Source organism: Saccopteryx bilineata, chromosome 6, assembly GCF_036850765.1.
Source record: "Saccopteryx bilineata isolate mSacBil1 chromosome 6, mSacBil1_pri_phased_curated, whole genome shotgun sequence".
NCBI classification, from domain to species: Eukaryota; Metazoa; Chordata; class Mammalia; order Chiroptera; family Emballonuridae; genus Saccopteryx; species Saccopteryx bilineata.
The window spans coordinates 17,924,190-17,951,525 of record NC_089495.1 but is presented as its reverse complement, the minus strand read 5'-3'; the positions used below and the strand labels follow the sequence as shown (position 1 = coordinate 17,951,525).

The 27,336-nt window shown below is 36.8% G+C and overlaps 1 protein-coding gene across 4 annotated transcripts in view; it reads left to right on the top strand.

The window, feature by feature from the left end:
* Positions 1–27,336, top strand: part of MICU3 (mitochondrial calcium uptake family member 3) — a 96,661-nt gene that overhangs the window by 6,785 nt on the left and 62,540 nt on the right. For all 4 annotated transcript variants that reach the window (XR_010726124.1, XR_010726125.1, XM_066236054.1 and 1 more), the window contains exons 2-3: positions 20,407–20,560; positions 23,650–23,681. Coding sequence is in view for 2 of the 4 variants with exons in the window: in XM_066236054.1 (XP_066092151.1) it covers positions 20,407–20,560; positions 23,650–23,681 (186 nt within the window). In the remaining 2 variants the exon portion in view is untranslated. The remainder of the gene's footprint in view (positions 1–20,406; positions 20,561–23,649; positions 23,682–27,336) is intronic.

Sequence of the window (27,336 nt, the reverse complement as noted above, 5' to 3'; positions counted from 1 at the left end):
GTTAGTACTTGATATATGATGCAGTCAGTTATAGTGAACACTACCAAAGGAGAAAAACTAAGATGATAAATAGAAAGTGTTTGTTGAGTTTTACCAATAAGGAAGCTGTGATGATCCTGGTGAGATCCTGGGAGTGAAAATCAGAATACAGTTGGATAAATTGAGGCAGGCAAGATGAGGTGACAACCCTTTCATGAATTTGGCCATGAAGGGGAGGAGAGAGGGCTGTAGCTTAAGAGACATAGAACTGGTTTTGTTTTTAAAATGAAAGACCTTCAACTATGTTTAAATGCTGAAAGAATGAAGAGGAACACTAAACCCAAAGGAAGGGGGATAATTGATTTGCCAAGGACCCAGGTGGAGATGGGATATGAAAACCAAAGCACAGGCGAGAGTTTAATTTAAGATAATAGGAGTGACGCCATTTTTAGTGTAGTAGGAGGAAGGATGAGAGGAGGTGGACAGTACACATGCATATTGGCAAGTAGTAGAAGGGGCTCTTGCCTGATGGCTTTTGTTTTCTCTGTGAACTAGAAAGTGATGTCATCTTCTGAGAGGAAGGTAATGGAACTTTGTGGAATAACCATGATTGTGATTTGAGGGAGAATGGAGGATTGAAATAGCTATTTTAAAAAACTAAAAAATCATGAAATCTTTTCATTTGTTTCTGTTTTGTAATTTCAAGATTAACTATGAGTTTTTAAATGATAAAATTAATTTTTAGCTTGCTCGTGAAATGTGGCTTTTCAATGGATGTTTTTACATGGTCACAGTTTTTCTGTTCAAATTCTTGTTAATGTTATCCCTCATTTTGAAATACATAAACCTTAGTAATATGAGCTAATTAGCAGTATTTTACTCATGGTATTGATTTAACTTACATAGGAAATACACCAAAATTATACTATAGATTTTATTCTTTTGTTTAAACTTGGTAGGCAAGTTTAAACTGGAGAATATTGGTTCTCACTGATTTCCTGTAATTATTGTGCCAAACACAGAGTAACTTTATTTGGTGTAGTGTTAACACTCTTGTGTTGGATAAAAATGTGTTTTAAAAAGTCAAACAAGTTTTATTTATGGTATTATTTATCGAACATTAAAGAAAATGCCTAGTCATTTGTGTACCTAAGAGGATTTTCTAAATATATTATTTTTTCACCTTCCTCTTTCTGTATCCTATACTCCTCATTCTCTCATGTGTTGCTAGGCTATATAAGGAGAGTAAAATGTGGAATTTCAGTGTTGCATCATTTCATTGACTAGCATAGTGAGCATTTGCTTGTTAAAGAGCTATTTTTTCCAAATTGGGAAAGTAGAATCCACATTTTCTGCTTTTTTTTTTCTCCATTTATAAATTGTCTCTTAATCATTTTAATAATACTCCATCATCAGAATTTAGCCATAGGAAGTGTTTATATAAAATAATTTCAAATAATTCTATTTTCTTTTGCTTTGTGATAAGGATGATATCTATCCAGTTGATACTGCAAGTGTTGACTAGGTGAAATATTTGGATTAACCCTTTCACCGGAAGGATATAATGGATTATTAAAACTGCTTGCAATATCAGTGAACAACTAAGAAGTCGCAACGCGCAACGAGAAACTGATGATTGATGCTTCTCATCTCTCTCCATTCCTGTCTGTCCCTGTCTATCTCTGCCTCTGTAAAAAAAAAAAAACAAAAAAAAACTGCTTGCAATAATTCAAAGTGGATATTTTCTAACAGGCTTCACATCACAAAGGCTCTCATAGATGAGGTCCAGTGTAAGCTAACTCCAGCCCATTAACTCTGTTCAAATAGGACCACCTAAACTTTTGAACCACTTTATTCTTACTAATCTACAGATGGGATATGATTCTAATTCTCCATGTACATGCAAGTGTATACATCCATTCATTGTCCCAGGAGATGAAGAAAGGTTTTGAGACAGTACTACCATCACGATCAATGATGGAATCCTAAGGACAATTGTAGGCGGCTTTTGGACTAGAGTTTGTGGTGAAAGGAGATCAGTGTGACTAGAACTTTCACCATTCAATCCTTATTGTCACGTGGCTTCCTCCAGACTGTTTCCTATTCAAGTAAATGGGTCACCACAGGATTTTATGTCCTCACAATATAGAATACAATCTTAGTAACCCCTTGGTCTAGCACTGTGCTGATGTGCTAACACAAATGCTTGTCACGTTCTCCTTTGGGCTGTCAGTCTCAGTCAGTACCTGATCATCATAAAAGTCAGGACGAGTTTTCTTGTTTTGCTTTGTTTTATTGTGAAAGAGACATAGACAGAGAGAGGAACAGACAGACAGGAAGGGAGAGAGATGAGAAGCATCAATTCTTCGTTGTGGCACCTTAGTTGTTCATTGATTGCTTTCTCATATGTGCCTTGACGGGGCAAGGGGGGGGCTACAGCAGAGCGAGCGACCCCTTGCTCAGGCCAGTGACCTTGGGCTCAAGTTGGTGAGCCTTGCTTAAACCAGATGAGCCCACACTCAAGCCGGCGTCCTCGGGGTTTCCCAGTCCGACGTTCTATTCACTGTGCCACCGCCTGGTCAGGCCAGAGAAGAGTTTTGATTCAAGTCTTTTATAACACAGACTTAGTCAAAGTCAAGTTGTCCTATTAATTAAAATCTATATTCATACTTGGATCTAATATTCTAAATATAATTAGTAAAAGTACAATTACTGAGTGCTATTATGAACTAAATATTGATTAGAATGTTACACATATATATTACCAAATAATTTAAATCTAGACCATATCCTGAATTGTTATATTAGTTATTTTTAATTTTTATAAAGGGAGTGGCTGACTTCTTAAGATACTCGCCTAAAATTTTCTGGCAAATTATAGGAGAGTAGCACTTGGTGTTTTTGGTCTTCTACCCATACGCCTTTACCCAACAGAATGTGGAACATGGCTAAAGCCATGAATTGGTTTCAACACTGATCTTCAGTAGAATGATTAAACTTAAAAGGATATGCAAAAATGAACTGAGATGGATCATCTGAATGTCAGATATGTAAGAACAATGTTACTCAAGTAGTAAGGGCATCTTGTTTGACTACAAGCTGATAAAAAAGTTCTAGAAACACGTCTCTTCTATTTTTTGGTTTTATGTTTTATTTCAGGAAGTGTGCTCTTAGAATCTACAAAGAAAGTAGCATTTTTATCTTTTCTTAATTGTAGGAGAAGAGACTGACTCCCTAGGGCCTAGGGAGTTGACTTCCTTTGGAAAAACAAGGTACTGGGGGACAGACAGATCAGAGGTACCTAACCTAGGATAATTGGTGAAGACACTTTGGTATACCTACTGATTCCTTCACAGCACTACATCCTAATTCAAAAGCAGTTTTAACCTCATCTAAGTGTTTAGTTTATGCTTGGGAAAATATAGATATTCCTCCCTTTCCTTTCTCTCCTCCTCCCTCTACAATGATCTCCTTGCCCATATCTATTCATGACGGCCATTGACAACAACTTTAAGCTCAGGGATTAAAGTGATTACAGAAATAACATAGTGAAATAGTGAGACAGAATACACTAAGAAGAAATTGGCTTGGGGTCAAGAAAATTGAATCAAAATAATGATGTTGCCTTTCTTACCTGTGCCCTATAAAGTTGAGTCAGCACCTCTTAATTGGTCTCCCAGGAAGTCTCAAAAAAAACTTTTAATTTACATTTCACTGTCTAAAATTTAGTCAGTTGGCCCAGTCTGACTGCAACAGAACCTGAGAAATGTAACCTTTATTCTTTGTGCTATTGTGCCTACCTAAAAATCAGAGTTCTCTTTCTAAGAAAGAACTATAGATAGATATGTTATCTGTCAGTCTTTGGTTTACAGTATATTGTGTTGGGAAAATGACTTTTAAATGAAATGAAAATGCTTAATCAATCATGGAATGCGATTTAATAAAATGCTGTAAATGGTTTAGATTTCTGGGTCTAGCAATACAGTATACCACATAATCTTCCATAAAAATATTTTAATCATCCTTTTTAAATATCCTACTGTGCTTATAATATATTAGGGGAAATTGCCAGGGGTAGAAATAAAGAGGAAACTAATAATAGAACAAGTGAGCTGTAGTGTAGTTAGAGGAGTGACGGATCATTATTCATGAAGTTCTGGGGACTTGGACTTTAATGCCTGCGTGGGGACAGGAGACAAGACCTTGGGAAGTTAGACCTAAGACCCTACCTTCCTAAAGCTAGAGCCCTCAGCAAGCGTGGGCTAGCAAAGAGTCGTCTGGTTCATACAGAACCAGAGTTAGGATTTGTGTTACCCAAGCAGAGAAAAAGCTCATGTTGCTAGGAGAATGAAACGCAAAACTCCTTTGGAAGGAAATGCCCTGAAAACTGGCCATAAGTAAATTCATCAAATGAGGTCTACAAGAGGATAAGTTCATAATCCAACAGTACAAAATATAAAGTTCTATGACAAAGAGTCAGTAAACTAATTAGATTCCTAGCAATTTAATAACAGGATGATTTGGTTGAGTCTACAAATTAATTATATTATAAAAGATTAAACACTTAATGAAAAGAATAGGTCAATTATAATAAAGAATCAAATAGAACTTCTAGAAATGTAAAATATGGTAATTGGAGGATGGAAAAGTTAGGCAGGATGTAAGATGTAACTGAAAGTCAATAATCTGGAAGATCATTTTGAGGAAACTACAGAGAATATAATATATATAAGAAATAGCAAATATTAAGCAGAATTTATTAGACATGGAAAATATACTGAGAGGGTCTAAACTTCATTTATTAGGGGTTACAGATTAAGAGAGTAGAGAGACTGAGAGAGATAATATTCTAAGAAATAATGGCTGAACAGTTCTCAGAAAGGAACATTAGTCCTCAGATTTGGAGAGTATAAACAGTCCTGAGCAGGATAAAAATAAATTTATATTTAGTCAGATTATAGTGAAACTGTAAAATGAAAGAGAACGAGAGACAGGGCAGCATTCCATAAAGGGATAGCTGTTGGCCTGATTGAAGACTAATCTGTGGCAACGGATAAAAGCCAGAAGAGACCGTATCTTCAAAATGCTGAGAAAAGAACTGCATAACTGCCAACATAGATTTCTGTACATAGTAAATAATCATTTAGGAATGACAACAGAATAAGTTTATTTTCATAAGACTATGAGAGCTTACCAGTCTCAGATCACCATTAAAGAATTATTAAAAGATGAAGAAATTAACATAAAAACAAGGGTGAAATTCAAGACACAATGGTGAATGAAGATGGTGAAAGTAGAGTCATTCTTAAACAGTGACTACATTTTACAACATTATTTTGAAAGGAGTTGAACTAAGGTGGTTCTCAGATGTTAAACAGCAATGATATGCAAGGCAGTAAGTCTTGATTAGAGTTAAAAATGCATTGAGGGAAACAAAAATAGATGCCTACTGCATGATGTAATAATCCAAGTGGATTAGAGCTTTAAATGTGATAAGTGAAACTTTTAAGATATTTAGGGGAATATGTATGAAAATAAAAATTTGAACCTAAGAGGAAGAGGATTTTCAAAACAAGACAAAAACCACACACTAGCACGGTAAACATGCTACATTTCACTTCGTTAAAACAAAAATGTCTCATAAAATCAAAAGAAATCTTGGAATGGAAGATGATATTACGTTACATAGCACTTGTAAGGAATAACTATGGTATCCAGAATAATCACAATGATCTACAAATCAAAAAGAAAAAAGACATAATAGAAAAATGGACAAAAGATCTAAACAGACAATTCAATGGAAATATATTCAAAAGACCAATAAACCCATGAAAAGATACTCAACATTACGAATTATAGGGAAATACTATTACAACCAGAGTAAAGCACCATTTCTTACTAATTAGATTGATAAATTGAAAATACTGACAATAAAATAATGTTTGCAGTGATACAGAACAACAAGAATTCTTATACTATAGTGGTAGAGGTACAAATCTTTGGAAAATACACTGACATGTGTTAAATTTAAGATTCACAGGCCTCATCGTTCCAAAATTCTATCTAGGTACACAGCCTTGAGCACCTGAACCATGTGCACAAGAATACGTTTACCAGTCTTTTTCCAAGACCCTGCTACCTCCGTTTCTAATCCCACAGAAGCTCTTCCAAAGTGTTGTGTTCCGCTGTGTCTGCAGCACACCCACCCTGCCCTATCTCAAGCAAATGATGTCCATTTTGGAACTGACAGTAAATTTATAATATGGAAAACCTAGATTAGGTCATCCAAGAGGTAATTATAGATTAAAATAAGAGAGGAGGTTCAAGGACTGGTCATAGGCTGGCTATCGGGCACTGTGTAGATAGATGAGAGGTACCAGCCAAAGTATCAAGAAGGAACTGCCAAAGGAGTAGGACGAAAATCAGAAACCCGAGAAAAATATCTTTCATGGAGAAGAGAGTTATCAACATTGTCAGATGCCGTAAGATGAAAACAGAGAGTTGACCTTTGGATTTAAAAACAAGGAGGTCATGGGTGACCTTGACAAGCAGTTGTGGCGGAGTGGTAGAGGGGAGACTTGCTGAAGCAGAGGAAATCAGAGACAGGAAATGCAGGTGACTGGCGGTAGCCTTGTTGTCAAGAGGAAAGGAATGGTGTGAAGAACCCTATCATGTGAGTTACTATTATAGTACAGTGGACACTTCAACATCGTAAATGGTCAGTTGCTCTTCTTTTTTTTTTTTCTCCTGTTTTACAGCTTTCTTTTTCTATTTGATCTCAGCCAGGAAAATACTATTGGCTGGTCTTCAGCTGTGTGTATTTCCACATAGCTGCATTTACTAAGCATCAAAACATTTCACCTAGAGTACTTTGGGATTTTCCCACACTGGGAATTTGATGTTTCACCTTTCGACCACCCAACAAGCAAAGAAAATGTTATTCCTTTTATCTTTGCAGAAGCTCTTAAATAAGCCTGAAGCCTTTTAGAAAGAGTAAAAAACAGATGTGAATGGAATCTCATGTACATCTCATAAGATTTTTCCCCCAGAAAATATAAAATAAAAATCGGAATTTAAAAGATATGTGCTTTTGAATGTTTTATAAAATGTTGGGTCAGTTGCCAATATCAGGGTATAAAATTCTAAACTTTCTACATGTAATCAAGTAAAATTTCTAATTTTTATTTTTTTAAAATGGTATTGATTTAATTTAATGTAAAGCAAATGTTTTAAAAAAGAAACTAATAAGGATGAGTAATCTAAATAATTTTGGTTAATACAAATCATTTTTATTTTTCCTTCTCCCATTCTGCATTTTCACATCTCTGTTTCATGGCTGCTAACAGGTAATGCATTATACAGTGTTTAGATCATTGATATAATTGTTTCAAGTTACCTCTTAGGGTATTATCAGCTTGTAGGCATCAGTTTCTCTAATTGTCAAGTAGTGAATCCTTTATCTGGCATTTAATCTTGCCTCCCTGGGAAAACCAGACCTTAACCACAGAGTAAATTTTCAAATTGCTGACCTGAAGTAACGTGACACCCTGCCTTGGCAGTGAACCTTTGCTCTGTTATTCTTAGGAAGGATAATGATGTACTTACTCTTTAGCCTGAAGGCCCTCCTTTCACCACCTTAAGAAGTAACATCTAAGTACTAGTTACAAAGGTCTGAGTTTGGAAATTCCAAAGAATATAATTTCATTGACACATATTTTTATTTTTTGGAAAGATAATTTTTTAAATGTAACTTTTATCATTTCTACCACTTCTTAAGCTATTGATCTTACCTATGTCAGCATGACTTAGAGGATCATGAATATATTGTATATGTTATTTTACAAGTGTGTTTCAAATTTTCCTTTCCATGAAATGCTCAATTTTTATAAGTAGGGAAACTGAGATTAAAGAATTATAGCCCACAGTTTAAAACAGAAAACTTAGAGCTTTATGGAACTAGAGAGAAGATTCTTTAAATATTTGTTTAGCAAGCTTGAAAAGAATGTTGAGTAATTTCCATAAAATAATTTCCTAGAAGGTGTAAAATGAAAAGGCAAATTTAAATTCACTTCTACCTCTCGACTTCTGTGATTTAGTTTTACTATTGTTTGGCCTTGTACTTACAGTGAAGATTATTTATATTCCACCTCTGAGACACATACCTGAGTAGTTTTCAGTAGAAGTTTTGCAAGATAATTTTGATATGAAAAATTCTGTTTCCTCAGCAAAATTTGCCACATCTAAAAATATTACAGTAATACCTTACCTTAAACTTAGGATGTCTGTATTTTCCTATACTGTAAAAAATAACACCACAAAAATGTTAACATATCTAGATAGAATATACCCACATGAAGCCAAGAAATTAAATTGTACTACATTTAATATGGTAATATTTGTCAAAATCACATGTTCTATATAGGTTCATTAATTTGAAGTTTGATGATGCTTTATTTTCAGAGTGAAAGAAATGAACTTGCTAGAATTTAAAACTTAAGCTTATGTGTATATATATATATGAATGTTCTGCTAATTTTATATATTATTTGTTACTTAAATTTTAGGATTTTAGTTATTTAATTTTGATATTTTGAATAAGGCAATCTGTCACCAAATTTAGTTTACACATACCTCAGTTTTATAATCATAGATCAGAATTTAAGGGTCATCATCTTTTTACCTATAGATAATTCATTTTTTGTAAATTAAACTATCAGACAGTAATTACTGTTTAACCTTTCATATATAGCATAAGTCTGTGAGATGGGAGCACAAAATATTTGTGACCACTCAACATCTCTCAGTATTCAAGGATGCAGGACCAGACCCAGTGTTTTCTTAATCTCACTGTAATGTTTTGTGAAAAGGTCAGAGTTATAGAAACATTTAGCCAAATTTGGAAAAACAAAGCTGGGAGAGTGCACATACAAACAGTAAATTTTAAGTGAATATTGGCTGTATTTAAGACATTAGAAATAAATAAAATATGTAGAGGATAAAATGCGTGAAAGTGTCAATTTAAGTGAATAACAGTAGTTTAGTATTTCCTAAGAAGTTGATGAAGATGATTTAGAAGTCTTACCTCCTTAGAGGTACAGACGTGGTTTCTTTTGGAGGAGAGGAGGAAGAGAAGCAGGAGAGGGAAGGGGAGCAGCAGATGGTTGCTTCTGTTGTGTGCCTGACTGGGAATCAAACCTAGGGATGTCCACGTGCTGGCCAATGCTCTATCCACTGAGCTTTTCTTACTGCACAGCTATTATATGTGTATATTCTTACTGTAAAGATTTAAATGATACAAAAATAATAGAATAAACCACAAAATTGCCCCCTTCATTCTTATCCTGTATAATTTCCATAACTTCATTAGAATAATTTACTATCTTAGTTTGATAAATGTTCTAACTCTTTTTCAAAGTTTTTAGCTATATGGATGCATATATGTACAGATACAGAGACAGACAAATGTGTGACTTTTTTTCAACATAAATGATACTGAGCTATAGATTTTGAACTACAGATTGTTTCAACCAAATTACGTGTTGGTGAAATATATATAAATATATCTCTTCAAGTCTTTGTTAAACATACTCTATATATTTCTAATGTTTTTCTACCTGGTCCTTTATATACCATAAGTCCTTGATGTTGTCACCAAAAGTTAATGTGACATGTACCACAAACTGTTAACCATGATCTCTTTTCCCTTTTCTGTTATCCCTTGCACTGGAGTATGGCCATGTGACTAAATTCTCTTCAATCGAATATAAGCAGAAGTGATTTATACCACTTCTAGGCCTGGCCTATAAAAGCTTCTCACATGAACTTCTATTCTGCCCCATCGGCCTTCGTTGATAATGGCAGTCATCATCACCATACACCTCTGAATGACCATGTGAGACAGAGCTCCCTGATCCCCCTCCCTACCCCAGACCTAGCATGTCCTCTTTGAACTCTTATGAGAGAGAAATGAACACACTTCTGTTGTGTTTAAGCTGTTGCATTTGAGAAGTTTATACTTGAAAGAACTTAAAAAATAATAACAAACAAAGTCCAAACTGAGTGGAAGAAAAGAATAAAGATCAGAGCAGAAATAGGTGAAATAGAGGATAGGTGGGGATAGGAGAGGTTTGACTTGCAGTGGTGAACACACAATGCAATCAATATGCAGATGGTGTATTATAGAATTGTACACCTGAAATTTGTATAATTTTATTAACCAATGTCACCCCAATAAATTCAATAAAATAAAAAAATTAATAAATTTTAAAAAAATGAAAGATCAATGAAACCAAGAGCTGGTTCTCCAAAAACAAACAAGATTGATATATCTTTAACCAAACTCATCAAGAAAAAAAAGAGGATCCAAATAAATAAAATCAGAAATGAAAGAGAAATAACAATTAACACCACAAAATACAAAGGATTATAAGATAATATTATGAACAACTATATGTCACAAAATAGGACTATTTGGGCAAAATGGGTAAATTTCCAGAAACATACAATCTTCCAAACCTGAATCAGGATGAATCAGAGAATCTGAATAAACAGATTACAACTAGTAAAACTGAAACAATAATCAAAATACTCGCAACAAACCAAAGTCCTGAACTGGATGACTTCAAAGGTGAATTTTACAAAACATTCAAAGAAGAAATAACACCTATCTTTCTCAACCTATTCAAAAAAATTCAAGAGGAGGGAAGATGCCCAAGTTCATTTTACAAGGCCAGCATTAACCTAATTCCAAAACCAGAGAAAGACACTGCAAAGAAAGAAAATTATAGGCCAATATCTCTAAAGAACATAGATGCTAAATTCCTCACAAAATTTAGCAAACAGGATCCAGCAATACTTTAAAAAGATCATACTCCATGATCAAGTAGGATTTATACCAAAGATACAAATTTGATACAATATCTACAAATCAATAAATGTGATATACCATATAAACAAAATAAAGGATAAAAACCACGTGATCATATCAATAGATGCAAGAAAGGCATTTGAGAAAACCCAGCACCCATTTATGGTAAAAAAAAAACAAAACAAAACTCTCAGCAAAATGGGAATAGAGGGAACATACCTCAGTGTAATAAAGACCATGTATTACAAACCCTTGCCAACATCATACTCAATGGACAAAGACTACAAGTGTTTCCCTTAAGATCAGGAATAAAATGGGCATGTCCACTTTGACCACTCTTATTCAACATAGTACTGGAAGTTCTAGCCACAGCAGTCAGACAAGAAGAAGAAATAAAAGGCATCCAAATTGGAAAGGAAGAAGTAAAACTATCATTATTTGCAAATGATAGGATACTCTCAATAGGAAACTGTAAAGATGTTACCATAAACTACTAGCACTGATAAGTGAATTCAGTGAAGTAATAGGATTCAAACAATTTTAAAAGAGATACACATAAGTTATAATGTGGTGTCTTTCTCACTAAACCTTTAGATTCTTTCTGATTATCTCCATCTAAATTCCTAGCTTGGAATCAGAAGCCTCTCCTCTGGTTGTCCCTACCCACCACTTGATCCAGACTCAGTACCTCTGGCTCTTTATTACCCAGTTGACATTTTTTCCCCATCCATAAGCACTTATTTATTCATGCAGTAAACATTTACTAAGCCTCTTAGATATATCAGGCACTTTTTTTTATAGGGACAGAGAGAGAGAGACAGTTAGATAGGGACAGACAGACAGGAACGAGAGAGATGAGAAGCATCAATCATCAGTTTTTCATTGTGACACCTTAGTTGTTCATTGATTGTTTTCTCATATGTGCTTTGATCATGGGCCTTCAGCAGACCGAGTAACCCCTTGCTCAAGCCAGCGACCTTGGGTCCAAGCTGGTGAGCTTTTTGCTCAAGCCAGATGAGCCCGTGCTCAAAGTGGCAACCTCGGGGTCTCAAACCTGGGTCCTCCGCATCCCCAGTCCGACGCTCTATCCACTGTGCCACCGCCCTGGCACTTTTAATCACAGTTAAGTTCTTATAAACGTAAGAGATATTGCCTCTCTCAAGGAATTCATGGTTAAATGTCAGGACAGATATGTAAACAGGAGTAAGGGCAGGCCAGTTTGAAACTGGGGGAAAGGAGAGCCAGTGATATAATAGGGACATATAAAGAAATACCTAGGATTTTTAGTTTCAGGGAAGGTGTGTTGTCAAAGTCTATGTTACACGAAGGATGTGATAAATTAGAATTCACTTGGCACAGTATTTTAGACAGTAGAGAAGGTGTGGCATCAGATCTGGCAGGTAGCTTTCCTGAGAGTCTGAGCAGAAGAATTGCGTAGATTATTTGATGTGGAGGAAAGAGTCACTTCCTTGGCAAATAGCAGCAAAGGTATCAGGGCTTACCTTAGAGGAACTGAAATACTAATCAGAAAACTGAAGTCGATCTAAAATATTGCTGGAACTGACCATAGCTCAAACACCATTTTGGTTCTCAGAGCTCATCCCAGGCACAGAGTGAAATTAGACTCATTTTTGTTTTTATCAATGGGTTAGGACTAGCCTTTGGTTAGGATTAGCTTAGTTGGCTTCATGAAGTTCTAGCAATAGACAACCATTGAAGGTATTGAGAACTATCAGGTCTCTGTAGCGTAGAATCTAGAATGAAGCATCCGGGAGCCTGGCAAATAGCACCAGTCACTGGGGTGGGAGGTAAGCATGCTCTGTAGTTCCAGGGGAGCTGCTGAGAGTAGGAAAAGGTCTACGCACCGGCTGACAGGCAGGAAGCCAGGTGCTGAACCTGGGAAATAGGGACTGGGTTCTGCTGATGGGGAATGGCATCAGGAGCTCAGTTCCTGGTCCCAGAACAGGTCAGAAACTAGTCTCCAGATCTTTGGCCTGAAAGTCTCCAGTGTGGGACAGAATTGGTTCTAGAGATGGCTGTCAACCAAATACCACAAATAGTACGTAAGTAGCTTCAATCTCATATGCTTTTAGGAAGAGGAAGGCAAGATACTATTTCAGAATCCGAGTTCTCACAATGAAGACTGGCTCTTACAAAAACCAGGGAAAGCATGAATTCAAGGTACAGATAATATAGATATTAATTATATTCACTCTCTAAGAGTTTTTCGTTTGAGTATATTTTTAACATTGTTAATTAGTAAGCTGTACTCCATGACTTGATGTGCTACTCATTGCCTAACAAAATTATGTTTCAGTCTTCCTGCATTTAAGAGCTTCCTCAGTGGGTCTGCCCACAAAAGAAAAACAAAACAAAACAAAAAAATAAGGAAAGGCAGGAGTGCATGCAGGAAAAGGCCATTTTAAAAAGGCATCTCTAGAAAAGATGGAACGTGGAAACTCAGTGTTGTGTTGACTTTGGACAGACTCTCTCTCAGCAGCTAAGCCAGTCTTCAGCTTCCTGTGTGCTTCTCCTCCCCTCCCGCTTCCTGAAAAGGCTCGTCCCCTCTCTCTTTCTCTCTCTCTCTCTCTCTCTCTCTCTCCCTCCCTCTCCCTCTCCCTCTCCCTCCCTCCCTCTCTCTCTCTCTCTTTCTCTCTCTCTCTCTCTCTTCCTTTCTATTGAATTTATTGGGGAGTTTTCTCTTGGTAACCATAATAAGCTTAAGAATTTTCTCACTAATATTTCTTATTCTTTTTTTTTTTTCTCTGAAGCTGGAAACGGAGAGGCAGTCAGACAGACTCCCACATGCGCCTGACTGGGATCCACCCGGCACGCCCACCAGGGGGCGATGCTCTGCCCATCCGGGGAGTCGCTCTGTCGCGACCAGAGCCACTCCAGCGCCTGGGGCAGAGGTCAAGGAGCCATCCCCAGCGCCTGGGCCATCTTTGCTCCAATGGAGCCTCGCTGCGGGAGGGGAAGAGAGAGACAGAGAGGAAGGAGAGGGGGGGGGGGTGGAGAAGCAGATGGGCGCTTCTCCTGTGTGCCCTGGCCAGGAATCGAACCCGGGACTCCTGCACGCCAGGCCGACACTCTACCACTGAGCCAACCGGCCAGGGCCACTAATATTTCTTAACAATTTAAAACCTGTCACTTCCTCAACTTCCAAATAAGTATTTTTTAAATTTGACTGTCAACCTGTAAAAAATAAGATTTTTTCTTAATGAACGTGAATTCTATAGCTCCTGTCTCTTCCCTGCAGTTCACAAATGATCTAATTGTACTAGATCATTTCGAAATAGCGTTTGAAAGACTTATTTTTTTAAGTGCATGCTACTGGATTGATAATAAAAACTTTCATTTTAGCAATTAATGTTTTAACAACTATATAGATGTAATTCAGGAGTTTGGCTTTCAGATTAACTTTTCCATTCAGTTTAGATACATTATACCTACTGATGAGTTTTTACCAAATGGGCAATTTTTGACATAAAAAGTATTACTAAGACAGTCTGTATTATTAAAAGATGCTTAGACTAATTTTAGGCTCTAGAAATGAAAAAATATATTACATTTAGGTAAGCAAAAAAGGTTTTAAATTGATCAGCCAGCAAACACAGGTGTATTTCTTGTGTTCCTTGTAATATAGGATCATACCCACAGGTTCTTGCCAGTGTGCTCGAGGGAAATGGCTGTACATGTTTGTTTGTTTGTTTTGTATTTTTCTGAAGTGAGAAGCAGTAGGCAGTCAGACAGACTCCCGCATGCACCTGACCAGGATCCACCAGGGGGCGATGCTCTGCCCGTCTGGGGTGTTGCTCTGTTGCAACTGAAGCCATTCTAGCGCCTGAGGCAGAGGCCATGGAACCATCCTCAGCGCCTGGGCCAGTTTGCTCCAATGGAGCCTTGGCTGCAGGAGGGGAAGAGAGATATAGAGAGAAAGGAGAGAGGGAAGAGTGGAGAAGCAGGTGGGTGCTTCTACTATGTGCTCTAATTGGGAATCGAACCCAGGACATCCACATGCCAGGCCGACACTCTACCATTGAGCCAACCAGCCAGGGCTTGTTTGTTTTTTTATAGCCTCAGGACATCACATGATACAAGGTCATTACCATGTGTAGGCAAGCAAGGCCACCAAGAGGATTAATAAACTGGTTTAAATATTATTTCCCACTTTTATTTATTGATTGTTGTTTATGAATGTTCATAACAATGCTGTTAAAACTTCAGAGGTTTTAGTTTTTTCAAACTTTGAAAAATTCAAAAGCAAAGTTGAATTTTTTAAAGGTCTGAGTTCCTACTAGTGTTTGACGTTCTAGTGACCTGACTCTGCCCCTTTCCTCAGAGATTGCAGTAGGTCAGGTCAGATATCCTCAGCTGAACTTCATGGACTCCGCTCCATGTTAACTTGTTAACTTGGTTAGCAGTGTACCACAGTTTAAAAAAATATATGTATATATATATATGTGTGTGTGTGTGTGTGTGTGTATCAAATTCATCTGTGCTTTTATGTCATTAGTTAAGAAAATAGACTGTTCATAAACTATGGAGAAAGAAACGTGGACTATGGAAAGGTTTGAAAATAGTTAAGAATGATTAAACTTATTCATATTTTTCTCTAAAACAGTTTTTTATAATCTTCTAGTTGACTAATTATTTTATAATTGATTCATCTGTATATATCAATAGTAGGCACACACCAAATATCTGTTGAATGAATGAATAAAATCACATTAATTCATTTGTTGAAATTCATCTTGGAAACTAAAAATAGTTCAAAACTAGTGTAACAGAGTTTTGTCCAATACCCTTTGAGTTTTTCTTTGGGTATTTCTGTTTATGCTTCTACTTGCCCAACACATTTTAATTCTGGTTTGGGGACTCTATGTTTGCATTCTGGTAAAAAGGGTAAAGAAACAAGAGGACTCGATGACCTCGAAGGCAGCGGTTCTCAACCTGTGGGTCGCGACCCCGGTGGGGGTCGAACGACCAAAAAACAGGGGTCACAGGTTGAGAACCGCTGCTCTAAGGACTATTCCAGCTCTAAACTCATTTATTTTCAGTGAGTAAAGGAGACAAGGTAAGCACTCATTTCTGGTTGAAGGTAGAAGGTCATTATCAAAGCCAATAGCACACATTGCATTTAATGGCAGTTCATTAGAAGCATTCTCTAAAAAACATGGAACAAGACAAGGATGCTTAATTTTACTGATTCGTCATTTTTAGAGACCTAGACTTTTAATAATTAAGGCAATGAAAATGAGATATACATTTTAAAAAGGAATAGCTATATCTCTGTCACTATTTTGAAAGACCTTAAGATTCTCTACTTAAGAAATCCCCAAAAAAGTTATTAAAATGAATAAAGGAATTTAGTAAGATTAGTTGGATACAATGAAAATATACTAAAGTGAGTGGCTTTCCCATTTATAAGAATAACCAATTGAAAATGTGATATGAAGAAAAGGTTCTATTCCCAAGTCACAATTGCTATACAGTGTATACAGAAACTATACAGTGTGCAAGAGTAAATCTACGAAAAATATCTCAAACTTTTGTGAAGAAAACTGCAAAGTTTTACGAAAGACATAGTCAAAGACCCGAATAAATAGACATTCACATTCCCAGTTAAAAAAAATCAAGTTATACCAAACTTTAGTGTCACCTCAAACAAAATATCAGTAAGATTTTTTTAAATTTGACACATTCGTTTTCAAGTTTACTTTGAAGAGAACATTGCATATCAGTCACGACAAATATTTTAGGTTTGACAATGTGATGCAGTCTTGCTTTACTGATGTCAAAAATATATCCAGAAGCTGTAGTGATTAAAACACTATATTTAAGTGGGAAGAGACAAGTATGTCAGTGGAAGAGAATAGAGCATATAAAAACCTACCTAAGTCTTGATTTCCTGGTGTGCCGTCCATCCCATCCCATTCTCCAACCAAAAAAGCCTGTCTCTATGATAACTAGACTGTTCTAGGATCAGGCCAGTGTAACAGAGTATCCTGGGAAAAACTGGTTTTCACTTTTTGCTGGTTCTTGTTTTGTTTCAGCAGTGCCAATGTGTGTTATTACACTACATGATATATGACACTGTTGAGCAGAGGCAGTGGAGGAAGAAGTCAGCAGTAGCAGAAAGCCCTTTTAAGCATTCAAGCTCTGGTGATCTCTCTTGTGCATAAATCATATTCTTCCCTTTCAGGATATATATATATATTTAATCTCAGAAACAAGCCATTTCCAAATTCCTCCCCAGACATTCTTTTAAGGCGATGTTCAACTGACCTGTGGGCGCCACCTAACGCCATTATAAAAAATCATGGTCACTTTTGCTGAGGTCATAGTGGGGAGAATTCACGTGGTAGAGTCTCAATGAAGACCGTTAACTCTACTTGGTCGATTTCTTCTGATACCCATTCTCAGGTAGTTCAAAAATACAAAGTTATTCTGCAGCTCCGTTGGTTTTCTCTAACTTTCAGTGTAGGATGGATTAAAGGTAAATATCACAGTTAGACAATTACTGTAAATTTTAGGGAAGTAGGGCATGCTCGAGAAGGTCGTGGCAGTGGGTGGATGTGAGAATTTAAAGGGAGGACAGTAGGGTTTGCTAACTTAGTAGAAGTGAAGGAGAAGGAGGAGTTGTTAGCATGAACTCCTAGAAGGGGCATCAGCTATCCCAGCTGCTGTGGTCTAGTCCGTTTGGCCTGCAGGGACAAATGACAGACTGCGCTTAAGGAAGGAAAGTTTGATGAGGAAACATTGGCACCTCACGGGCAGTAATGGCCACACCAGGTACCAGAACAAGGCACAGATCAAGTCTGTATTAGGTCGCAGCAAACAGACGTTATAGGCAGGAACTGTGGTCCAGGATGTTAGACTGGGGCATGGCTTCAGATTGTGCGAAATCAGCTTTACAGTGAGTGCGCCTCCGGACATTCACTGGAGAAGAGTTGAGTGAGGCCATCCAGGCCTAAGGAAATGGCCTAGCAAGAAGGAAGCAGGACAGCCATTTGTGGTCGCAGACGAGCTTGGGCTCCTTGCCCAGGGAGGAAGAAGGAGCCCTTGGAATAGACGTGTAGAGGGGACTTAGCATGGCTGACTGACCCCTGAGAAGTGTTCTGGTAGAGGATCGCCCATTCTCGACCCTGAGTTGTTGACTGGCTCGCTTCTCACCCACGGCAGAGTGAAAGCAGTTTCCTGACACCCAGGGATTACCTGAGCACTGTATTAATGTGCAGCTGGCTGCTTGTCCTGGTACCAGGCGCTTTATCTCTCTACAGTTTCTCTCTCTAAGCACTGTTTTCCTTGTCTCTGCTCCACTTAAGAATCTCCCTAAAGCCATTTGTTTTCTGTCAGATTAAATTTCAGTGCTTTACTCTAGCATTCAGAAATTGTTGTCAGTTTACCTGCCCTTTTCTATGAATACAAGTCCTTGTTTCAGGAAGATTGCAACTGTCCTTCAAATATTTCGTGTAAGCCTTAGAATGTTCATATATTTCCTGACATTAAAATTTGTATTTTCTTTTTCTAAATATTTTCAAGGCTGGTCATTATAGCATTGTTTTATACAGTAAAAAACATGAATCATCCAAGTATTTAACTATTTGGAATTAATTGTGATATGTATGCTAGAAACATTTACTATGAAGTAGTATACAGTTATTAATAAGGACCTATTGAACTATTTAGTGAATTGGGAAAATGGCCCTGATATATTAATAAGTAAAAAAAATCCAATTACTGAACAGTAAAATATAACCCCATTTTTTTTTGCCAAAAAGGAAAACAAAACAGGCCCTGGCCTGTTGGCTCAGTGCATAGAACGTTGGCCTAGTGCATGGATGGATGTCCCAGGTTTGATTCCCAGTTAGGGCATGCCTTAGAAGCGCCCATCTGCTTCTCTTCCCCCTCCTCCTTTTCTCCCTCTTCCCCTCCTGCAGTCAGTGGCTTGATTGGTCCAAGCATCAGCCTCAGGTGCTAAATATATCTCAGTTGATTCGAGCATCGGCCCAGATATGGGTTGCCGGGTGGATCCTGGTTGGGATGCATGTGGAAGTCTATCTCCACTCCTCTCAGTTAAAAAATGAAATAAATAAAGGAAAAGAAAACAAAACAATTATATCTATAAATTTCTAAAGTTTTGACTTTTAAATTATATACAATAATTATTTTTCACTTTTGTAATCAGAAAAATAATCCTTTTGTTAAAAATAAATTTGCTATAGTTCAGAGAGAAAATAAATAATAGTGAAGAATTATTTTTCTACAGAGAAAGGTCTTCAAATTAAGGAAAACGAGAGACTTCTTTCCCCCATATACATACTCCTTCTAATTCTATTCGTCTTAACTATAGATAGAATTCAGAATGACTGTTGGTAGTAATTATAGTGATCTCGAGTTAGCAACTTTAGTTTTATTCTAAGGGCTACCAATAAATGATTCCTTAGTGGTAGTCATGGACAGTCTATCAGGGTTTCACTTTTTTAAGAAAATTAATAAACTACAAAGAATAGACTTCTTAAGAAAATAAGCCTATATAGAGAATGCACAGTAGGCATTCAGCAAGTGTTAGTATTCCCTCTAGAGCAGCGATTCTTAACCCGCGTGCTGCAGGAATTTTTAAAACATGCAATACCTGGGCCCTGGCCGGTTGGCTCAGCGGTAGAGCGTCGGCCTAGCGTGCGGAGGACCCGGGTTCGATTCCCGGCCAGGGCACACAGGAGAAGCACCCATTTGCTTCTCCACCCCTCCGCCGCGCCTTCCTCTCTGTCTCTCTCTTCCCCTCCCGCAGCCAAGGCTCCATTGGAGCAAAGATGGCCTGGGCGCTGGGGATGGCTCTGTGGCCTCTGCCTCAGGCGCTAGAGTGGCTCTGGTCGCAACATGGCGACGCCCAGGATGGGCAGAGCATCGCCCCCTGGTGGGCAGAGCGTCGCCCCATGGTGGGCGTGCCGGGTGGATCCCGGTCCGGCGCATGCGGGAGTCTGTCTGACTGTCTCTCCCTGTTTCCAGCTTCAGAAAAATGCAAAAAAAAAACAAAACAAAACATTAAAACATGCAATACCTGACTATTTAGTCAGGGGCACTGACCTCTATTCCCTTAGATTGTCAAATAAAAAATGGCAGCAGCCAACACAACAATATCTGCCCAGTGTGACTGAATCAGAATTATACCTGTGTTTTTGTCAAATCAGCAAAAACTGTGTATTTTTGGTGTGCTGCAGAATTGTAGTAATCAGTTTATGTGCGGCAGAAGGGAAAGGTTGAAAAGCTGCTCTAAAGCAACGACTAGCTCAGAAGTCTAATGTTCTCCAGGACTGAAACTGAAGAAATAAACCACAAGGCCCTCAAACTTCCAGTGTAAAATCCTCAGGCCTTTAATAATATTCATTTTAGTATCTTTGGAATATTAATTCATTGTGTTCAAGTGACTGATTTATTTATGAAAAGATTAAGTTCTTCTGAAGACAATATTTTCAAATTTTCCTGTGCTCTGTTAATTCACTTCTAACACAACAGCATTTCCCCCAGTTCAGATTGACTTGCCTTCTTCACTTTAGGCGGCTGTTGGCAGAACAGACCCTGAAGACTTAGACCTCTATGCTACCTCTCGGGAGAGGCGATTCCGTTTGTTTGCCTCTGTGGAATGTGAAGGGCAGTTGTTCATGACGCCATATGATTTTATTTTGGCTGTAACAACGGATGAGCCCAAATGTAAGTTCACTTTTTTAATTATCTTAATAATTTGATAAGATTTTTTTCCTTATCTCTAGTGTGGAGCTGTTTTAAGCTTTTCAGGTAATGTGGTATTTCAAAAGACATTATGTTACACAATGTTACCAAAAGCTCTTATTGGTATCTCTTCTGTTTTCACAAATGTTCAGTTGTCCCCTTTCTCCATATGTTAAACTTAAACACCACCTTGCTCTTGATATTTTTTATAATATCAAATTTCTGTTCTGTCTGTTCAGTTCTTAAATTCAACATAAATAGAGAAATTCAGAGGACTGGCTTTGAAGTTAGACCTTCGCAACAATTCTGCCTATATCTTTATTGTAGTTGTGACTACTGCAGGGAAAATATAGGCTAATTATTTTTCAACTTTCCATGTGTTAGAGCAGTGGTTCTGCAACTTTTTGGCATTATATACATTCTTGGAAACCTCTTTAATGTCTAATTTAATAGAAGACAGTTGCACTCGCTTGTGCTTTGTATTCAGTTTGTTGCAATATGTGTTTTTCATAAAGTATGTGAGCAAAGTCTGCCTCAATGATATAAAAGTAGGAAAAGTATGTTGAAATTAGATAGACTTGTGTTTAAACCTTGACATTCATTTACTAGCTTTGAGAACTTGGTTAACTTACTTAATCTTTTGTTTCCTCATTTATAAAAATAAAAATAACAGCTTCATCAGGTTTTTTGAGGATTGAGTATGTCAGTTGTGTTTAGGGTAGTACCTGACACACAATAATTACTTCATAAATGTTGGTAGCTATTGTTATCATGTTATCATCTCTTGATTTCATAACCATAATTTAAAAAAAATCTTTGATATAATTTTATGGTGACATCAACAAGAAAAAAAGGTATCCTCTATAAACATTTGCTTAATATTATAGTACAAATAAATGTTAATTGAAATATACATTTGATTGTTGATTATAAATTTGTGTTTAAAATAGAGAAAATTTTTTATTTTACCTACTTAATTGGAACCTAAAAAGTCAATATTCCTTTCAGACTAAATTAAGTAATTGATTATTTTCATATAGCTTCAAATATTTTAATTTTAGTGGAGTTTTTCTTTGTTTTTTGTATTTTTCTGAAGTGAGAAGCAGGGAGGCAGAGAGACAGACTCCCACATGCACCCAACCAGGATCCACCTGGCATGCCCACCAGGGGGCGGTGCTCTGCCCATCTGGGGCATTGCTCCATTGCAACCAGAGCCATTCTAGTGCCTGAGGCAGAGGCCATGGAGCCATCCTCAGTGCCCCGGCCTACTTTGCCTTGGCTGCGGGAGGGGAAGAGAGAGACAGAGAGGAAGGAGAGGGAGAGGGGTGGAGAAGCAGATGGACACTTCTCCTGTGTGCCCTGGCCGGGAATCAAACCCAGGACCTCCACACACCGGGCCAACACTCTACCACTGAGCCAACCAGCCAGGGCCCTAATTTTAGTTTTAAAAGATGTATTATTAAAACATTTTAGACATAAATAAAGTGAACATCAACCTTTTGCTTTAAGAAATAAAATATATTCAATAGAATTAAAGTCCCTCTTCACACAAGTTGTATTTATATATGTGGTAACTTCACATTTAATAAGAAGTTTAGAAAATCAGAAAATCCTTTGAAGAACAATCTTAATGGCTCTTTAGTCTTTATAAGAAAAAGCTAATAATATTGAACATGGTGACATATCCGGCAGAATGAATATGTCTTTTGTGAATAATTTACCCTGGAGATCTCATAAACCCTACAAAACTCAAGAGTGTGTCTAACTTCCTCTTTTGATGAATAGCTTCTGAGCACTGCATAAGAGCATGTGCATGTACTTCTGTGCCATTAGGGTTCTTCTTAGTGCTGTATTTCAAAAGCAACAGAATGATAAATATTTCTTGCATTGGTCTGTTCATTATAAAAGGAGATGTCTTTAAAAGTGAATGTATACAGTATCATAATTAAGGTTAAATGCTGAAATCTACTTTATGGATCTATAACTGCAATGATTTGATTTCACACTTGTATAAACTATCCTGAGTAAAGAAGGGATGTTGTTGCTACATAGAGAAGAAATATACCTGCCTAGAAATCAGCTCCTTAAATTTTAGAGCATACTCCTTTTGATCTTAAAATGTCATGTTTCTTAAGAAAGAGAAACTTTATAGCAAAAAAAAAAAGTATTCCTACTTTATAATCTTGAATTTGATATATTGTTTACATTAACTATTGTTAATTATACAGAAATAATCACATCAGGATATAAGAATATTACTGGTTGTCATTATTATAATGTAGCCAAAATACTTAATACTTACCAGTTCCTAATTCAGCTATGTTATAGGACTTAATCCCATATAAACCTGAAGATACTTCTTGGGCAGTCATAGATACCCAGTGTTCAAATCTGAGCAAAGGAAACAGCAGTATGGCTCGTGTTTGTTCTAATATGATAAGATGTATAGTTTTTGAGATCTTCAGGAATGTGAGGAGCAATCAAAGAAAGTGACTGCTAGAATTTTATTCAACTATAACACTGTCAGGGAAGAAGAGTGGAAAACAGGGTGAGACTCTCTATCCCACATTCTTTGCTCTCTCCTTCATCTCTTTTTCCTTTTGGCCCCATCTTTCCCATTCACCCTACAGAGACCTGGCCTTTGAATTTTAATCATAGATTACAACAGAGATCACCGTTAACACCTTAAAATTATTATTTCTTCTGTTAATATTTTATATTCGAGCTTGAATATTGAGAAAATATTATTATTTATGTTTTTAAGACCATAGGATGCTTAACATGAAGTAAGTTAACTTTCTTTATAAATCCAAAAATTTCCGAAGTAAGATAATGATTATGGAAGATGTGTTTCCTATCCCACTTATGTTAATTATTATAAATAGTTTATAATACATGAAACAAATGCACATCATAAATAAAATATTTTTGATTTAAATCATGAGCTTAAAAAAACTTTACCTTTTAGATATAAAAGTTTGGCGTTAGGAGTTATGATTGTTGATAGTTACTGTATTTGGGTTTATGTGACATTAAATAGTATCTAATTCTTATGTGTTTGTTTATTATAGTTGCTAAAATGTGGAAGTCATTTTCCAAACAGGTAAGTTAAAACTCTAGGTATACACATACATTCCTTCTCTCTCTCTCTCTCTCTCTCTTTCTACACACACACACACACACACACACACACACACAAACACACACACAGAGTGATATATATTGTTTCCTGAAAATTAAATTACATCCAAGAGCCATTTAAAGATGTGGTTCAGTGATAACTGTTATGCAAATGTAATAAATTGCTATACCTCTTTGGAAAACAGTTTGGTGTATCTACTAAAATGATGAAAGGTCAACATATCCTATACCTAGCAGTTCTGCTTCTGGGTTTAAACTCTACAACAGTGCATGCATATATTAGTAAAGGCACACCTGAATTTGCCTTGTGGTCCAGTAATTTTACACCAGTGTAAATACCCAGAGAAACTTTCATATATGCAGGACAGGTTCATAGAAATGTCCACCGATTGTTCATGATGGCCAAAAAGATTGCGATACAATATCTATAATAGAACTGACAAATACGTTTTGATATAGTCACACAGCGAACACTGTGTAATAGTGAAAACAAATGAATTATAGCAATGCTTTCACTAGATGAATCTCAGAAACAGAATGACAAAGTAAGCAATTCAAAAATATATAAAGTATAACTCCATTTATATAAAATCCAAAATGTGGAAATGAAACAGTATTGTAAAGGATACATTCATAGGTAAGAAAACTAAAGAATGATAAATATAAAATTTAAGACAATATTTGTCTCTGAGGAAGATGGAGGAGAATATTATAAGTGAGGAATGCAAAGAGGCTTCTCAAGGACTGGTTATTTTCTATTTCTTAACAATTTTTAACTTTAAACTTTTCATATATTCTTTTTTGTGCTTTTACATGTATAATAAACTTCAAATATAAAAAGAGAGAACAGTATTAGCATAGGAATCTAGGGGACTTCCTTAACCAGTTAAAAAGAATCCTCAAAGAGCCTGCAGCAAACGTTGTTTACTTATGAAACTTTAGAGACATTCTCTTTAAAATTAGATATAATGTAAATATGTGGCTATCACAACTATGACTTACTTATTACAGGTGTAAACTAATGTTTTGCATTAATTTACTCGGGCTGCCATAACAAGCACTATAGGCTGGGTGGCTTAAACTACAGAAATTTAATTTGTCCTAGTTCAGGAGGCTGGAAGTCCAAGGTCAAAGTGTTGGCAGGCTTGATTTCTTTTGAGGCCTCTCCTTGGCTTGTAGATGGCCCTCTCCCTCTGTTGTCTTCACATGTTTCCTCTGTATGTGTCTGATCCTAATCTCTTCTTATAAGGACACCAGTCATATTGGATTAGAGCCCACTGTAATGACCTTATTTAATAATATGAATTACCTCTTTAAAGGCCCTATTTCCAAATACAGTCACATTCTGAGGTACTGAGAGTTATGACTTCAAATGTGAATTTGAGGCAGACACAATTCAGCCTATAACTTAAAGTGGTTCTAAGGGTTGGAACTGTAGCAAACCATTATTGAGAGAAAAATATAAAAAATACATGATTTTAACTTTGTTCAAAATTGGTAAAAGTTGCTGCTGCATATAACATCCATGAACCAAAGTTAATGAAATGTTTCAGCACCAGCAATAGAAATTTGGAACTGTACTATCAAATAAGATACATTTTACATAGCAAGAAAAGCCATTATATATTTAGTATACCTAACAGAGGTACAAGATGTTATTATATATTTTTAATTAAATTAATTGAGGTGACGTTGGTTAATGAGATTATATAGGTTTCAAGTATAGATTTCTGTGATACATGATCTATATACTGCCTTGTGTGCCCGTCACCCAAAATCAGTCATCTTCTACCACCATGTTTGGCCCCGTTTCCTTTACTACCCGCCATCCTCCTTCCCTCTGGTAACTACCACACTGTTGTCTGTGTCTATGAGTTTTAGTTTTATATCCCATATATGAGTGAAATCATGTGGTTTTTAGCTTTTTCTGACTGATTTATTTCGCTTAGTGTAATATTCTCGAGTACCATCCATCTGCAAATGACAGGTGTTGGTCAAATAAGTTTGTAGAATATGATTTTTATGTTTGCCTGTATTTTGCATTGGGGGCTGGGCAGCACCAGGTATATGTAGTCTGTGAAATTGCAAATTACCTTCCTGCTTGGGAATAGCCATTACTTTGCTAATGTTTGCTGAAGGAGAGGTTTTCACTCCAGAAAGTTTTGAAAAAAAAGGAGAGAGAAGAAGGAGAAGAGGCAGGGAAGAAGCCATGTTTGCAGAGAGAATGCAGAGTGCTGAAGAAGAAGCCAGTTTGTATAGAGAGAGAAGGTATGCAGACGGGGAACCAGAGCTGAGGGGCTTTGGCAGCCCTACTGAGACTGGTAGGCCTTGGATTATAGGAGGAACCGGAGAAAATTCTCCTGGTTGTGAAACCAGAGAATGTGTCGGGGCTTTGTGAGCTTTGAATGAAGAGGGAAGTGTTTCCCTGCCTGTTTGCTCATCGGCCAGTGTGAGACTTTAGTAAAGGAATGGCACACCATTTTTTGGCTCCACTGTTTCTTTACCATCTGTCCAAATCCAATGGGAACGTATACCTGCATGTGCATGGCCATGAGGCAGCAGCTCCTGGTGATACAACAGGATGTCATCTTTTCTTACAGCTGAGTAGTGTTCTATTGTATAGATTGATATGTACCACCTCTTCTTTATCCTGTCATCCATTGAAGGACACTTTGGTTGTCTCCATATCTTGGCCACCATAAATAATGAACATAGGGGTGCATATGTCTTTGCAAAAATATGTTTTCAGAAGGATATGGCCAGTCTTTTACCAATTGTGTGGCCCTGGGTGTGTTACTTTATCTTTTTTAAGACTCAGTAAAATATGCAAAATGAGGATCATCTTTTATAATTAAATAAGATATTGTAATAGCCCATTGCAAACCACATGAGGGCACTCAATGAAAGGTAGCTATGATTTTTTGGTCTTAAATGCTGGCTAAGTTTAAATTGAATACACAGAAACAGTTACAATGAAAGAGAAGTTAATGTTTATATAATAGAGATAGCAAAAATAAAGTATATAAAATACATTCAAAATGCTTTTTAATCTCTTGCTCTAACAAAAATATTTATGAGTTTAGTGTTGTTTAAGCAGTAAATATCCCAGCTTCTCATCATTTTTCATACCTGAGTTTTTCCCTCTCTGCTACTGCTACCCAGTACCTGGTGGCATCTGTTCCCTGCAGTGCAGGGACAGCACCAGGAAGGAAGTGACAGCCAGGATTCACAGATGGGCTTCAGCAAGCCCACAAATCCCCTAAAAATACCTCTCCTGTCTTTGGCACCCAGGGAGTCCTTTTTGCATGCTAACTCCACTTTGTAGTGAAAAAGATGATTTGTAAATGTCACAGAACATTTTTAGGTACAACTGCATGAGGAGGGTTTATCTAAAGTGCTTCTAAATTTGACCAGGTAATGATACCTGGACTATTGGGTAACCAGACTTCAAGTAGCAAGAATCAGATCTGGAAATAGAAGTAGTTTTTTGTGTTTTTTAGCAGACTAATTTTAAAATTCAAATTATTTCAAGATATCTTACCAAATACTTAAATAATTTTTCTTCACATTTAACCAAATTATAATTTTCACAGTTATTTTCAGCACAGTATATACAA